Raw genomic sequence first — 15,632 nt, 5'->3', positions numbered from 1 at the left:
CTCTTTCCCAATGTGAAATCTTTGCATTACCATCTGCTCCCCAAGGGGATGGTGGTGGAAATCACACAAAATATCTTTGCATTTCAGCATTCTTGAAACAGAAAAAAAGAACTCAGCCTTCATTATACTGTCATATGCAGGCACCAGTGAAAATACATAATGCAATTTTCCTGTGTTCAGTTTAAAATGACCTTATATAACACTTTACCTTCTTTTGAGGGTCACATATTTGAAATTTAACTTTTAAATACTTTTAAAAACTTTTTTTAAATTGAACTTAATAGGTTCTTCTACACCATAAGGGAGTCTTTGAAATAATCCCAATGCAACTCCAGTATTCATTACATTAGTTATGAAGATGAGAATAAATTACATGATGAGCGATACCATTCTTAAATGAAATGCAGAAAACACCAAGCACTGCAATTTCCTTGTTTCCAACTCCTGAAACAGTTACACCTACATTACAGAATCTTACACATATGTACTTTCCATACTTGACACACAATGCTTTTCTTCAAATCACGGCAGAAATGTTTCAGTACAAGAGATGAGCCTGTTATTAGTCACCAATGCATAGAGTACTTAAAATTGTAAAAAAAGGAAATATTGAAAAAAAAAAAAAGAAAAATTAAAAAGAATGAAGTTCATATTCTAAAAGCATGAGGTAAAAATGCAGTTATGTTGTGCAATGAAAAAAATTAGCAAGCTTTTGGCTACTTACATAATATATTATCATAATTCCTTATTTATTTTCCATGGCAAAGATAAGGAGATATTAGCGATAATACTGAATTACTCCTTTAAGACAAAACTTGCAAGTTTTAAGTGCTATGAAATAAGCCATTTAAATGCACTGAAGTAATATTAAACAACATTATTTAGATAAATTTTTAAATTTTGTGTCCTTATTGCTAAAAACCTGTAGTTGATAAAGTTATCCTTCAGCTTTCACGTAATTAATGTGTTTTCATTTTTGAACATCTAGAAATGACAGACTTAATTAAATTACCTCTGGTATCCCCAGTTTTCTACATGCATCCAGAAAGTTTTCCACATTTCTCCTGCATTTGGCCATACTAAGTTTAGGCTGTAAAACAAACAAACAGAAAAATAGTCTATGGCAAAAGAAGTCAAAAACATTCATCTGGTCAATTCACCCATTGCATTATTCTTGTACTGATACACCATTTCCATATTTCTCCTGATAACAATGCATAAAATTCTGTTCAACTTTTTCTTTCTACTGCTCTAAAAACATCTTGCCTACAAATAAAAACTGAGTACACACATTGTGGATGCCATGTGCTTTTACTTATCTCTTAAAGTCACCATCTCATTTAGATCTCCATTTGTTCACAACCAGCTTATGAGGTTCTAAAACCTGCCTATTACAAAGATTTGTAACAAACAGCATTGATTTTTTGGACAGCAAATTAACTGATGAAGGATTTTAACATACATCATGGAGAACACACTTAACTGTAATTAACAGGCTCACTCCTTTTAAATTTTTTATGTACTCACAAATTTATAGTAACTATATCCAATATTAATATCTCTGAAGAATAAATGTCCTATTACTTTAGAATCTCAAATACTTCAATAATTTGTCTTGCTCAGGACTATTCACCAGGTACTTACAGAAGTATCATATTACTAAAAAGAAAAATCAAAACTCCTCGCTATTTTAGTTTCTCAATATCAGATGTGAAACAATGGTAATTCCTGAATATTCACTTAAACCAAGAATTTACTATAGTAGCAAGGAATTCAAAGAACTAATTTTCTAGGCTAAAATAATTTGAAGGCTGTTTCAAGGAAGAGAACATCAATATAAAGTACAAACAAAATGAAAGTAAATTAAAATATGTGCTATTTGTTACAGAAGACACCACAAGATACTTATTTCAAAAAATCAGCATGAGAAGTTTTTACCCCAGAAATTCAAGCTTGCATATTTTGACAATGTCATATTTTTACCAAAGATAGAAATTATTTTAAATCAAGGAACAGCAAAAGAAATTCCACTAGACCATCTGAGAAAGTATCTTTTTCTTAAATCTGTCTTCTTGGAAGTTTTTACAGATTGCCTCCAAAATCCACATGGTATTCTCAGAATTGAGTATCAGGGTGTACATGGCAAATTTTTACCAACATGCACATTAAAAAGAAAAAAGGCAAATAGTCTGAAAACACACAAAACCTCTTCAGAACCAGACTGTTACCAGAAATCTAAAAGAATGATCTATTCAAGGAATAGACATAAACAGAGAAAACACAATGGTGCCCTTCTTAGGTTTCAAGAAGTGCACCCAGAGTTTACACCGATTTTATGTCCTGAAATCTTCAGGTCTTTAAATTTAGGCAAGACAATATTAAATCACTACAGTGCAAGTTTCTGTTCTGTCTGCAGGTAAAAGGAATCACCTCTACATTTAACTCGACAGGACAAATATGCTAGTAAGTGTTTTAAGTGCTTTAGTAACATGACATCTGCTAAGCCAGACACTGCTGAAGCCAACCTCACATTTTTTTCAATCAACAAAGGAGGGGCTAGTTTTATTTTTTAAAGTTGTACTAGAATAAAAACTTGTAATCAAAGAATTTCATACTGTTCTGAACAAAACTGCCATTATGAAAATATCTGATCTTGTTGCTAGATCAGGGAAAGGCAGGATAACTTTATTCATTCACAGATGTGTTTGTATAAAAATGTATACATACACGATATATATGTATATATCATATATAAAAACTAATGAACATTTGAATTTGCAGTAATATAAATGTTGCCCTTAACAGCAAAGATCCTTCATTTAACAGCAACACAGTTTTTGTACCCAAATATTATTTGGCAATAAAACGGTAATCAATACAACATTTCAGTGCAGCAAGCAACATGCAACTTACTACTGCTGGTGAGGGTACATGAATACTTCCGACAGAGCGAGGGCGAACATGATTTACTAAATGGCACAAAACAACACCATCCATCAGAGCCGAGCCCAGGTCTTCAGGTAAACAAATCTTTAGTCTTGTTTCTATGTTCTGCAAAGGAAGAATGCATGCACACTTTGATATAGAAATGGATGAAGGGGAAAAAAAGGGAAAAAATACCCTCATCTCCTACACTGTAGAGACATAGCCAGTGTTGGAGTATTTATTACAAAGAAACACAATTCCTTTATATAACTAATTCTTTAGAAACTAAACCACAACCTCCTTTATGCTGTTACTAGACTACATAAACTTCTTTAAAAGAACTCAACACCGCAATGTTGCTGCCACAATAGGCATCTGTTTTTATATATAGCCATATAAAACCTCATCTGCATGCAATTAGTCATGTGACTGAACTACATGTGGCTCCTTCCTTTCATCATTTCCCCAAGTCTCCTACCTATCAGTCTTAAATTTTCTTTATCAGCAGCACACTGAAACAGAACTACGTCGTGTTAATGATTGTACAAGCAGAGAACAAAAGGTAATCTGTCCCTAGTAGCCTAAAAATTACTCAGGAAGCATTAGAGTGATCAGAAAAATAGGTAAGGGAAGGCAAAACATTCAGATGTAAAAAAGAAATTCTGGATACCTGTTAAGAAAAAGAATCTCAATGAACAGAATTTGATATTGCAAAATAAAATACTTTTGAAAATACTTAAGAATTAAAAAAAAAAACCCCAATCCCAATATATTGTTATATATGATGAGTTTCCTGAATTGTGTTCCAATCTTTAAAACATTCCAACTCTACACTCAGAGATAATTACTCCCATTATCTTTAAATAGATGTTGCTTATTCCTAGTTGAACCTCTTAATGACATTACTCTCTATTAATACGTTACCTCAACCTATACTGGTTGAATATTAATATCTATGAATAGGTAATTCTTTTTAGAATAAAAGAAGAAGGTTGGAAGAGATTTTTGAAGGTCACAGTTTAACAAATCTGAAGTGACACCAGAGCCCTGGTTAGTTAAGTTTTGGATATCTGCAAGGACAGAGAGCCCTAAAATCTCCAAGCAACTTTATTCAGTGTTTCACTGCCCTTATGGCAAAGAGTTTTCTCCTTGTAAGTACTTGAAAGGTCTTTCTCTGCAACTTGTGCCACTGTCTTTCATGGGTTCACCGTTAATCTTTGAAAAGCCTGACTTTACCTTCTCTTTTACTACCCTTCAGGCAGCTGAGGACAGTCATATGATGTTCTCAGTACTCTAAAGCAAGAAATCCAATCTAAAGAAATCCAGCTCTTCACTTCTTCCTCATACATCCTTTATTTGGGTGGCCTCACCATGAAATAGCCTCCACTGAAGCACTGTGGGGTTTCATTATACTTCCCCATTTTTTTCTTTTACTGGACACACTACTCAAGTATTTGCATGTAGATTTTACAAGCGGCAAACAGGGTACTGCTTCATGTTCACTAATACAATGTTTTGTTTTCACCTTGGTTTAATTCACAAGTCAGAAAACAATTCTGGTATACGAGATTCAAAAATACACTTCGAGACTGTTTTCCCAAAACCTGTTACAAAAATATTTATAAAAATTAATGAATTTAAATTTATTCATTAGAACACTGATTTGTCTGTTGGGAGACTACTCAGCACAGACCAGGGTACACTTTTTATAAGAGCACAGTGCATCTACAATACCAACTCAGTGCCATTTCATGCTGGAGTCCATGGCTCTGTGTAATCTCACTAAACACTAACCTACCACGAAACAATTCAAAAGCAAAATTAACTAATATATATATTTATTGCATAAAGTATAAACTTAATGACTTGTATGTTCTGGGCTATTTTCTTGTGCAGTACATAATCAAATGCTTTGGTGGTTACTAATGCACGGTCAGTCTTCTCGCTCTTGTCACCACTCCTTGACTTGTAATCAAACTTCTCACAAGAAACAAAAGAATTTTTATTCCAGAACATGATATTTCAGGGTGAGAGCAAAGAAGGACAGTACATGGAGCTGAAGGTCAGTAACATATTAAACCAGCATTACTGGTAATACTTGATACTCTGTAGAGACATCCTTATTACTTCTCCACAATCAAGCCTGACACAGTGGATAACCTTGTTCTACTTTTCACTGTGAGAATTAACTGAACTAATGCACAAGGCAGGAATCTTGCGGAAATTACCTATGATTATTTTTAGGAACTTGGGGACTTGCTACTTATTTGTGGTAACTCTTAAAAGAAATGTTAAAAAGCTGCATTGATGCTGCTGAAATAGACGAGGCTCAGAATAACTACAAACTAGTGCAGTTTATTATTGCTGCTTCCATTTTCTTCCCCATTACCAAAAAGTCTCATCTAATTCCTGTATCTTGTCCTTCTGGCATCATTCAAGTTTAGAATCAAAAATATACTACATTCTATCAACTATGTTAAATCTTCAACAAGATCTGTTCTGTTAAAAAAAAAAAAAATCAGCAGCACCAAGTTAGGTAAATTCATATAAAACAGGTGAGGGCCTGAGGTAAGACAATGCAAATCTGAAAGTCCACGTAGTTCTACATTAAAAATCCCACCTTTTAAACACTATTTGGTAAAGAAAAAAAAGGCAAACCCTCTTGCTTTAAAATTAAATAATAGAAGACATGTTATTTAAAACAAATTGATAATTTTTCAACTAGCCATTCCATGAAGCTACTGAGATAAGAACAAATAATGTTGTAATTCAGCTGTGATGTGAAAATCACCTATCATTTCCAGGTTTTGCAGTGATACCCTTTGTTCTGTTAATGTGATATAACTGGAAACCTTGATAGGTTCCGGCTTGTGACATTCCTCGCAGCAAAGGTTGTCATCTTTTTTTTAAGCAGAGCCAAGTGTCACACAAACAGTGCTACCAAGGTATTAGTTGTGTAACACAAATCCTATGCACCAATTCCTCCATCAGGCTCTAGCTTCTACATTCAAGACAATGTATCAGGAAACCACCTTCTGTATTCATATTGTCCAGTGATGAAATATTGAATTAATTTCTAAGAAAACTTTTTCAAGCATTAATTATCTACTTTCAGCTTTAACTAATAAATTTCACTATGCCTTTTACATACAAAACTGCAGATTTCTCCAGCTGTTTGGAAATAGCTCCTAGACGTCTCTCTCTCAAGTGCTCACTTCATCCTTTCTGATTAAATTAAATAAATCATTAATTCTACCAGTGCAAGGCATGCTGATTAACTGTATGTCGTTCAGGTAACTCCCATTATTATTTCCCATTTTTACAAAATCTTTCCTGAAGTACAGACATCTGATTGTGATAAAGAACTTCAGCAATAGTCTCATTGATGTGATTTGTAGGAGTAACATTGCCTCATTTAACCTTTCTCATATTGTCCTCCTTAGGCAACTTTCCCAAAGAAAAACTAAAAAAGACATTCCACCAGAATAAATTAATTCTACCAACACTCACATACCTCACGTAGCTGTTCCACAAGCTCTCTCTCTTCTCTCATCTGCTCCATTTTCCTTCGAATTGTGAACTGCGGATCTATTGATTCCAGATTTCTTTGTGGTCTTAAGAACACTAGGATTTTTAAAAAGAGAAATTGTAGTTTAAGAACAAACACTTTGATTTATTTATTTCTAAATTAAGCAAAATCCTTAGGCACTGCTTCCAGCAAAAACAATTTTCTTTTTTTGTTCTCAGGAGGACAGAAAAATCTGATCTTGGATTACAATTATGAATGGCTGTTTTCTGGATATTGCTCTGTACAGCATCCTGAGGCATCAATGGTGTGGAAAATTTGTCATCCAAATTCTAATCTCAGTGGGAAAATTCTGTTAGATGATTAAGCACCAGCAGTGTCCCTTAGAGAGTCTGATCTGTACAACACTGTATTTAACATGGCAGGAAACACCTCTTATTCTTTTAAGTAGAACTCCTAACAAGATGCTGAATTGTGCAACAAGTTGTGACAAGCTTCCTACACAGAACAAATTGCTTGCTAGATAAGGTTATGCTAAAAAAACCCCACCCACCAAACAAAGTCTTGTAGACATGTAGGAAGACTCAGCCATTCAGTAACTGCCTACACTAAGAAGTCGTATTGCAAACGTAGCATTGCACAAACTCTTGGCAGTTCTGCTTCCCACCAGTCCTGCTGACTCTATCACTTTGCCCACATACAGTTCCTTGAAATCATGACATGACATTTCCGCAAATATGCGCCTCTACCCTTCCATTCTTGTGGTCAGTGACCGTTTTGAATGGTTTGGAAGAACAAGATGATGTACAGTCAAAAAGCAACTCTCCCTGTTTGTGACTTCGTTTGCCATCTCAGACAAGTGCAGTAATGAGGAATCTCACCCAGCTGTGTGCAGGTTCACCTGTATGCAGGCTGCTTAACTAATGAGATGACTGATCTAAGATAGTTCTCTAGTCAAAGGGACAGACAGACAGCACCTATGGCACTTCAGCCAAAAGGCAGAGTTCTTTCCCCTAAGTACTATAAAAAGGAGCTTAAGGCAGCAAACTCCTTGTGTATCTTTAGGCTACTCATTTGAGGCATCAAGATAGAATAAACCATGGCCAGTTACCAAACTTGATTCCTTTCACTACTTAACTCACACAGTCCTAATTTAACTTTTCCCAGGCAACTGAAACTTGCTACATTGCTGTTAAATTAGTAATTTCTGGAATGCCATATTAATGCTATTTGTTAAACAGAACTACTTTTAAATAAAACACCTACTATTACAGTTTTGTATTAGTAAACTCTGTTCTTCGTAATGTCATCAGAAATCCCAGTGGCAGAGTGGGAGAGCATCCTGTAGAGAATGTGCAGGACTAAGGTAGAGAATATACAGGACTGAGAACTATAGAGAGTGACTGCATCTCAGTTCCCTTCTCCAGGTGGACTACACATCTTCATCAGTGTCACCATTCAGAAGGGTCTATACACAGGTGCACACATTATAAACAAAAACATTCTTTATGCTGACCTGATACACAATGCATGAGAGTAGCAGAGCCATGCCTTCAGATGCAAAAGGCCCACAGTTGTAGTGACATTTAATCTTTGGCTTTGTAGAAGGCAAACTGGACATTTGGAATTGAATTCTATATCCAAAGTAGAGTGTATGAACAGATCCATGCTTCCTAACATGTTGTAGGAAAGGTGACACATGACTATGACTGCACATGCCCAAATACACAAAGGCTGTTAGAGCACTCATATATGGTGAAAATTACCTAAAATGTTATTTAACAAATTGTATCATTTAGGATGGCTACAACAACAAAAAAATCAAATCCCAAGTTTTTCAAGAGCAGAAACCCTTATCAAGGACTTCTATTAACTCCAGAACTGTACTGTATTAAAATTTCTGCATTAGCAATTCTGTAGTAATTTACTGGAGACTGCTTCTAAATTTTTAAGAGGTAAAATAAAAATCTCCTATCACATTAATTAAAAACAGTAGTTGCAATTTCTAAGATTTTATAGTTCACTGTACAAGTCTAATAATTGAGCTTTGGTGCCTTTCATAGACGAAAGACGTACCTAGATAAAAATCCTTCTTGAATGGTAAAACCATGTTTAAACGGTATTAAAAGTCACTGTAGTTTTATTAGCAGTAGCAACATTTCAAATGATTATCAGTACTAAAAAATTATGTTCAATTTTCATAGAATTATAATATTATTATGGTCTTCATTCAGTTTGGCCACATCTATCCTTTTTTAGGCCTTTGTGAAGTCAAAGTTCCAAAATCTACATCCTTCCAATTTCAGATTACAAATGTCCCTTACTGAAAGGTATCAGCATTACTTTGTCAATTCCACCACAAGAAAAAGGCAGTGAGAAACTACAATTAGAAGCTTTTCAATAATACAAATTTAATTGATTAAAAAACAGAATCTAAAAACACTCTAAAGCATTAACTGTAAAAGTTCTTGTTATGCACTGAATTTTTTTAAGAAGTGTTCCCAGTACAGGAACTTTTGGCAGTACTAAGTGTTGCTTGCTTCTCAGCATTACACACAATCTCCAGCAAGGGGAGCCCATACCTCACACACACCTGAATGTCTATTTTTTACTCTTTCAAAGAGTCAGTTTCTGCTTTTTGAATCCACGGTCAAGCCAGGTTATTATGTAATGCTGGTTCCAATAATTTTTTTAAAAAGTATTTTGCACAAGTGTCAAAAAGTTAGATGAGTAATAGTTAACAACATAGTATGTACTCAACATACTACTGGTCAAGGACAAACTTCCTTGTGAAAATTCTCATTTCTGCACTGAATTCCAATGCACATTTGTGCACTGTTAAGTGCACACCAGGGAATTCAGTGTACTGAGTACTTAGTGCGACAACATTATCCTTCAGGCAAAATAAAAAATGATTTAACCTGACTGTAAAGATAACAGACAAAAAGAAGGTTGGACTATGACAGGCAGAGATGAAGTCGCGCCAAAAGTTTATAGTTAGATTTCTCTTTGATTGACTTATTCAGTGTAAATTTAAGTTACAGAAATGCAATAGCCCCAATTAAAAAAATATGCAGCAAAACCAGTTTCTGCTGAAACACCCCAAGATAATAAATGCTAACATTTGCATTCGGCTTAAGATTTGAGTGACAGGAGGCATCTATCTGTTCCAAATGCACAAGCTAGTCTGTGCCACTCTTTTCATTTAGAAGATTAAAACCATAACAAATATAGGTTGGAACAGATGAAATTCTGCACTGATTGAAGCACCTCTAGGTTGCTCTCTTAGTACATTCATCAGTGAAATGTTAACTTAGCTTCACACCATCATGAACTAAATTCAGTTTTCACAATTTACCAGTATCAGAATTCTTATATTCCACACTCATTTCCGTTATGGAGCTGATTCCTTACGTATGCTGCCTCTTATGGTCTTATAATCAAGAACACTGAGGCAAATAGCAAATATTGCCAACTAAAGAACTGAACTAAGAATGAAATACCCCTGTGAAGGGGCTTCAGTCCTAAGTCTTGGGTGGTACAACTGTGACTGCCAGAGTGGCATCTGAATGGTAAGACAGAATGTTTCCTTAAGCTAAAAGTTTGCATTTATCACTCAGTATTTGTAGTCTTGGTTTCAATCTGATACTTTTGACAGTTTCAATACCTTTTAATACCTAAACACCCTTCTACTTTCAGGCAATTGGAAAAACATGGCCCACTTTGCATACAAGTGCTATGTCTCAGCATATTATGACAATAAAACCCTGGAGAAAAAACAAAACAAAAGCAGCAGTCTAATGTCTGATAGTCCACTAATGGACCTGACCTTCACTATTAGCATCTTACTAACAGTTTCTATTGGACAGAAATCACTATTTTTGCTTAGCTGATCGTTTCAGCTTTGTTTCTTTATGGATTCTTCTATTAAGCCAGTTATGCACCTGCACCAATAAATGCAGACGGAAGCAGGATATTTTAATAGTCAGTTATCTTTCAAAAAATAATAAATAAAAAAGTGCAGAAGAGAGAGCAGCAAAATTAATTGTTATTTGAGTACAACTTTTATAAACTCTTTAAAATAAAGCAAGTAAATAAACCTACACTGAAAATAGTTCTTGGAATTAATATCATGGGAAAAGTTGTTTTGCCAGAGTTGAAAAGAGTGATGCTTCACTCATTGATTTTTGACACTACATATTCCAGTGCCAATTAAAGTGCATCCTCTGAGGTATTTAGTCTTATAAACATCCCCTGGAGAGTACTGTCTTTTGTCCTTAGCCACATGGGGCATTCACCACATACTCATGTTTCTGAAAACATAAAATTAAGTAAATTATATATGGAACACCTACCATTGTCACTGTCTCCTTCAGATGGGATACTGTAGCTAAAGTTGTCCCATGTTTGTGCCTGTGTAAGTGTGTTGAAGGAGATAGGAGGAAAACTGAGGGATGGGTCTGCTGGAGGGGAGTGATAACCAGTCCAACCATGGTGGTAATAAGGACCGGAGTGGGAATAAAAGTGGGCAGCAGCATATCATATATGGCATTAGGATTGTATGGTAATGGCAAAGATGTAATTAAGAGGTGATTAATACAAAATGCATAAATTTTGAGAAAAGAATGAAAGATGGTGCAGAATAAAAAGAACGAAAAGTTAAATGTTAGTACTTGCAAATCATACATTATATGTGCAGTTAAGTCTGTTAGGCTTAGCAAGATCATTGTAACCATAGCACTTCACACAACTTGTTACAACCAAGTTTTAAGAAAAAGTACCCATAGATTTTATACTAAAGCCTGATAAAAACCTTGACTCTGAATCAGAAGGTAAATACACCAGCTGTGAAGTTTCAATAAAGAAACTTTCACAGAATAAAAATTTTGAAAAATTTGTGTAACTATGTAATAGGAACACGTCTCACAAAGACAAAGAAAATTAACACATTCATGTGAAAATATTATTACACTACCATTTCCCAGCTGATTTTGGAAGTAGCAGCTATGTTATCACTTGGATTCTCATTTTGTTGAAGGATGTTCAGTAAGTACATGTACCACAGATGTTTTCCTTTCATGTTAATTCACTTAATCATAAATGAAGCACTACTTTTTTTCTTGCTAACTCCCCCAGCAATAAATTCAAATCTACAATGGGTCCACCATGCTATGTAAGTACTGGTCCTCCACAACTTTTACAGGCCTCTCAGGGACAAGAACAGACATAGAATACCCTCAGAGGGTGATCCCGAGTTTGTACAACGAGCTTTGGCAAATCTGCACCATAGACAGTCTTCTAACAAACACAACTTCATTAATGATTCGATTGGGCTCCCTGAAGCACACAAAACCGTACAATTCCACAGAAGCTGCAACAGTCTGCTGTAGACTATTCATCAGATAACTGTAAAAGCACGTCATGCCTACAGTTCGTGACCACCCATGAACTCATTATGGAGCTAAACTTGGACAGCAATACAGACCCTGTTCTCCCTACCTATCCTGCCGTCTCTCCTTTAACTAGTCACAACACCACCCCTTACTGTTCCTCAGATCCTTCAGCGGAAATTTTTATTCCTTCCCCACCACATCTACTCTGCACTTCTGTCTCTTGTCTTGATTGTGGCAAACATTTCTGCCCAAGCTTTCCTCAAACCTCCTATCCACAGTGTGTCAGAACTGGATACTAACACCCTTAAAATACCTTCTCCCTGAATCTCTTCATCCCTTCAAAGCTTCACACTGGTTTCCTACTTTATGACAGATTTAAATCTCTTTTCTGCCTTTCACAATAATGCTGCTCCTCAATGAACGCTTCCTGTATCTGATCACAATGTTCCCTACCACTTCGGCAAAAAAAATTAATAATTCAGTCATTTCTTGTTCTTCTACATGTATCTCCACGTTTATCTATTGAATCCTGCACACAAGCAACAGCCATGTTCCTCAGACTAGAGATTACAAACTACCTCTGCTCTAAATGCTAAACCATAAACACAAATCAAGATTTCTGTGTAGATATAAAAGCAACTAAAACCACTTACTATTAGAAGAAAGTCCAAAGTAAAGTTTCAGTAAGCACAGAAAATCCCTCTTTTCTACCATTCCAAACTAATATTCAGAAGGAACTTAATCATGTAGGATTTCTCCTTCCCACAATTTTGGAATCTGTATTAACATGATAGTAATTCAGACAGCGTCACATAAAGCTTCACTTTAAACTTCTTTTCAGAGTTTCACAGCTCTCTCTCTTCACACTTTTCCCAGGGCCGGGTCACTGCTTCTGGCTATTGGGACACCAGATCAGCTAAACCTGGGAGTCGGCACAACTTAAACTCTTGAGTAGAGTCAACACTGGGTAACAGAACACAGATTTATGGCAAAAGATAAACAGTCTGACTCTGGTAGCAATTGGTATTCTCAATTATTTTCCAAAGTACACAGATAATGCCGTTAGGAAAGAAAACAAACGGAAGGAATAAATATCCAAAGATTAGAAAAACAGTAACGAGCACTCAAATGAGAGAAAAATACTGTCAAGTTTCAATGATATGTTCCAACTAACTTGAAATACAAGCATGTCTACTATAGATGCTAACATTGTGCTTCAAGTTCTCTACAAGTCACCCAAACTGAGGGCACTATATTCACAAGTAATGTTATGCTACGTAAACAGTTGCAAGGGAACAACTCCTCACTTCAGAATTCAAAGTGCTTTGTCACTTTGAGTTTTGTCAGTGCTTGTTTCAGCCTCTGACAGTATAAATTTTTTTGTCTGTGTTGCTGTCACTTCGTTCAGCAGAAACTAAGAAACACAGTGACCTAGAAATGGCACAGAACAAAAGCAAAAACTACTCTTGATTGCAAGATGTATTAGAAGCTACTCAGACTTGAAGGTCTGGCACATTAAGGACAGCATAACAAGACCTTTGCCAGCTCTCAATTTCAACAAATAGCACCACTCTTAACATTTTAATCAATTCATGGATGAAGGAGGGAGAATTTAAATTTATTAGCTATTTTGAGTGATTCCTTTTCAGAGAGCTAATGTACTTCCCAAGAGAAAAAGTAAGGCTTTAAGAAAATGGTTTCTTTTCAATGGTATTTTTTAAGGTTTTCAAAATTAATGTGAATTTGAGAAGTCCCTAGTCTCTCAAAATATTTAAAATACAGAAGGAAATAATCTTAAAAATTTAAAAATCCTCTACCTTTTTACCTTCAACGTAAACTTCTGACCCTTTGAAAAAATCTTTCAAGAAATCTAAACACATTCATTACCTTTCAAAACATTTTCTTTGGGTACTTTGGATTCTTTCTGTCAGCTGTCAGATATGAATTTTCCCAATATTTTGCCTAGCTTAAAAATGAAAGTACAAAAGGTCCTTCAGTCCTGAATACATACCAATATGTACTAACACACAAGTTTAAAACACTGTGGTTTATCCTCTGGAAGCACTTACATTTGTGTGTGTACTTCAAAAAACTGGAATCTTTACCAGAAGCCTAGAACAGTTTACTTTCACCTTTCCAAGAGACATAAACCATTATGAAGCGATGCGGAGGAGGGAAAGTCAAATAGAAAGCAACATTCATTTTAAATAGATGAAAATAAACACAGTGAAAACAAACTCTCAAATTTCAGAAAAAAATATGGTTGCATATATTTTCATTGAAAATTTGCCACTATTTTTTCCATAGAGCATTATATGGATGCATTTTAGTTAGAACACTTCAATGTTCTTTTAATGTTGCACTTGGATTTATGAGATTTATAGAAGCAACTAATTCAAATGTAAGCTCTAACAAAGTTAAATAGTTAAAACGCATTAAGACTATTTAACTTCATTAAAGCTTACATTTTCAGTAAGTTTTAACACTTCCCCTAAGGCCATTAAGAACTGAAATGAAAAAACCTATTAAAATAAACTACAAACTAAGCTAAAAAGTTTCCTGGATCACAGAAATGCTGTACCTCTGCACTAGCTCAGGTCTATGACACTAAGGCAGCATATAATTAACAAGTACAAATTCCAGCCAGTGATAGAATGGTTCAAACATACAAAACTTGCATAAAGTTTTAAAGGAAACACAAGGAAGAAACTACAGACCTTCCAAGCAAACCAGCTTGAAAAGGAAAAACATGCAGGCTGCACAAACAGGCCAGTATTGTCAGTCATGTACTACTTCTGTATGTAAATATTTCTTATGTGTTAGCAAAACAGCAGAAGATGAAATAATATGCTGCTTTACTATGCCTTTGCAAGGTTTCCTTCTTGCTTCATGGTGCTACATAGCTAATATACTATATTTTTATCTGAAACTGGATGTAATGTTTTACTATTGCTAAGTTCCCCTATCTTACCATGGTATAAATTTAAGGTAAGATGACTGAAACTAGATATGATCAGGTGAGAAACGGTGCAGTAATGGATCTTAGTGACTGCAGCGTCTCATATGGCAAAGAAAATAAATTCATTATTATCAAGTTTATGCAACCACATGATGACCAAAAGACACTACAGCATTAGCATACTCAAATCTATTCAAATATATGAATTTCAATTAGTACAGTGCAGAAAACAGAAAGTTCTAACCAACTGACTGTGGCTATACACAGCTGCAATATAGTCAGGGGAAGAACTATAGGACTTGTGCACATCTGGTCTTGAATCATGTGACTTGGAGGTTTTCTTGCAAAGGACAGCAGACATTGCAACCCAGACTTTCTAGAAATTATCTCAAAAAAAAGAGTCACTAGGCTATTTTGCCCTGACCTATTCTAGTCATTAAGTATAGGAGATCTGGGCACAGATATGCCAAGATTCAGAAGTGCACGTTAAACTAACACTTGAACAAGAAGTCACGGTCTTGCATATTCTTCCACAAAGCAGCTTCCAGCGCCCAGCAGTGCTGGGGTGGGTCAGCCTGCTCTTGGGCTGAAACCATCAAATGTCAGTCACCAGAAGAGATCACTGAGATCTAGGTTACCTCCCCCTGGGTGGCTCCCAATCTTAAATTACCTCCCCCTGTTCCAGAAAGTTCTCCCTTTTTTAGTTATTAATTGGTTCCCTGTTATGACTCCTGCCTCCCTGTTTTCCCCATTTGTTCTGAAAAATTGTATCCTCCCCTCTGCTTGTACCCCATTGGTTGTTTTCTCTCTCCCTGCCTTGCTCCACCCC

At 35.5% G+C, this 15,632-nt stretch overlaps 1 protein-coding gene across 1 annotated transcript in view; it reads right to left on the bottom strand.

The window, feature by feature from the left end:
- The window catches only part of LRCH1 (leucine rich repeats and calponin homology domain containing 1), a 119,286-nt gene that overhangs the window by 19,064 nt on the left and 84,590 nt on the right, over window positions 1–15,632 (bottom strand). Inside the window, exons 17-20 of the mRNA XM_017733662.1 lie at window positions 10,807–10,914; window positions 6,440–6,549; window positions 2,914–3,051; window positions 1,013–1,090 (exon numbers count right to left, since the gene is read on the bottom strand). Of these exons, the coding sequence (XP_017589151.1) occupies window positions 1,013–1,090; window positions 2,914–3,051; window positions 6,440–6,549; window positions 10,807–10,914 (434 nt within the window). The remainder of the gene's footprint in view (window positions 1–1,012; window positions 1,091–2,913; window positions 3,052–6,439; window positions 6,550–10,806; window positions 10,915–15,632) is intronic.

The sequence above is a fragment of the Corvus brachyrhynchos genome, unplaced genomic scaffold, assembly GCF_000691975.1.
Source record: "Corvus brachyrhynchos isolate BGI_N302 unplaced genomic scaffold, ASM69197v1 scaffold202, whole genome shotgun sequence".
In the NCBI taxonomy this organism is placed as follows: Eukaryota; Metazoa; Chordata; class Aves; order Passeriformes; family Corvidae; genus Corvus; species Corvus brachyrhynchos.
The sequence above is the reverse complement of the archived record's forward strand: the minus strand, read 5'-3'. Positions and strand labels throughout refer to the sequence as shown.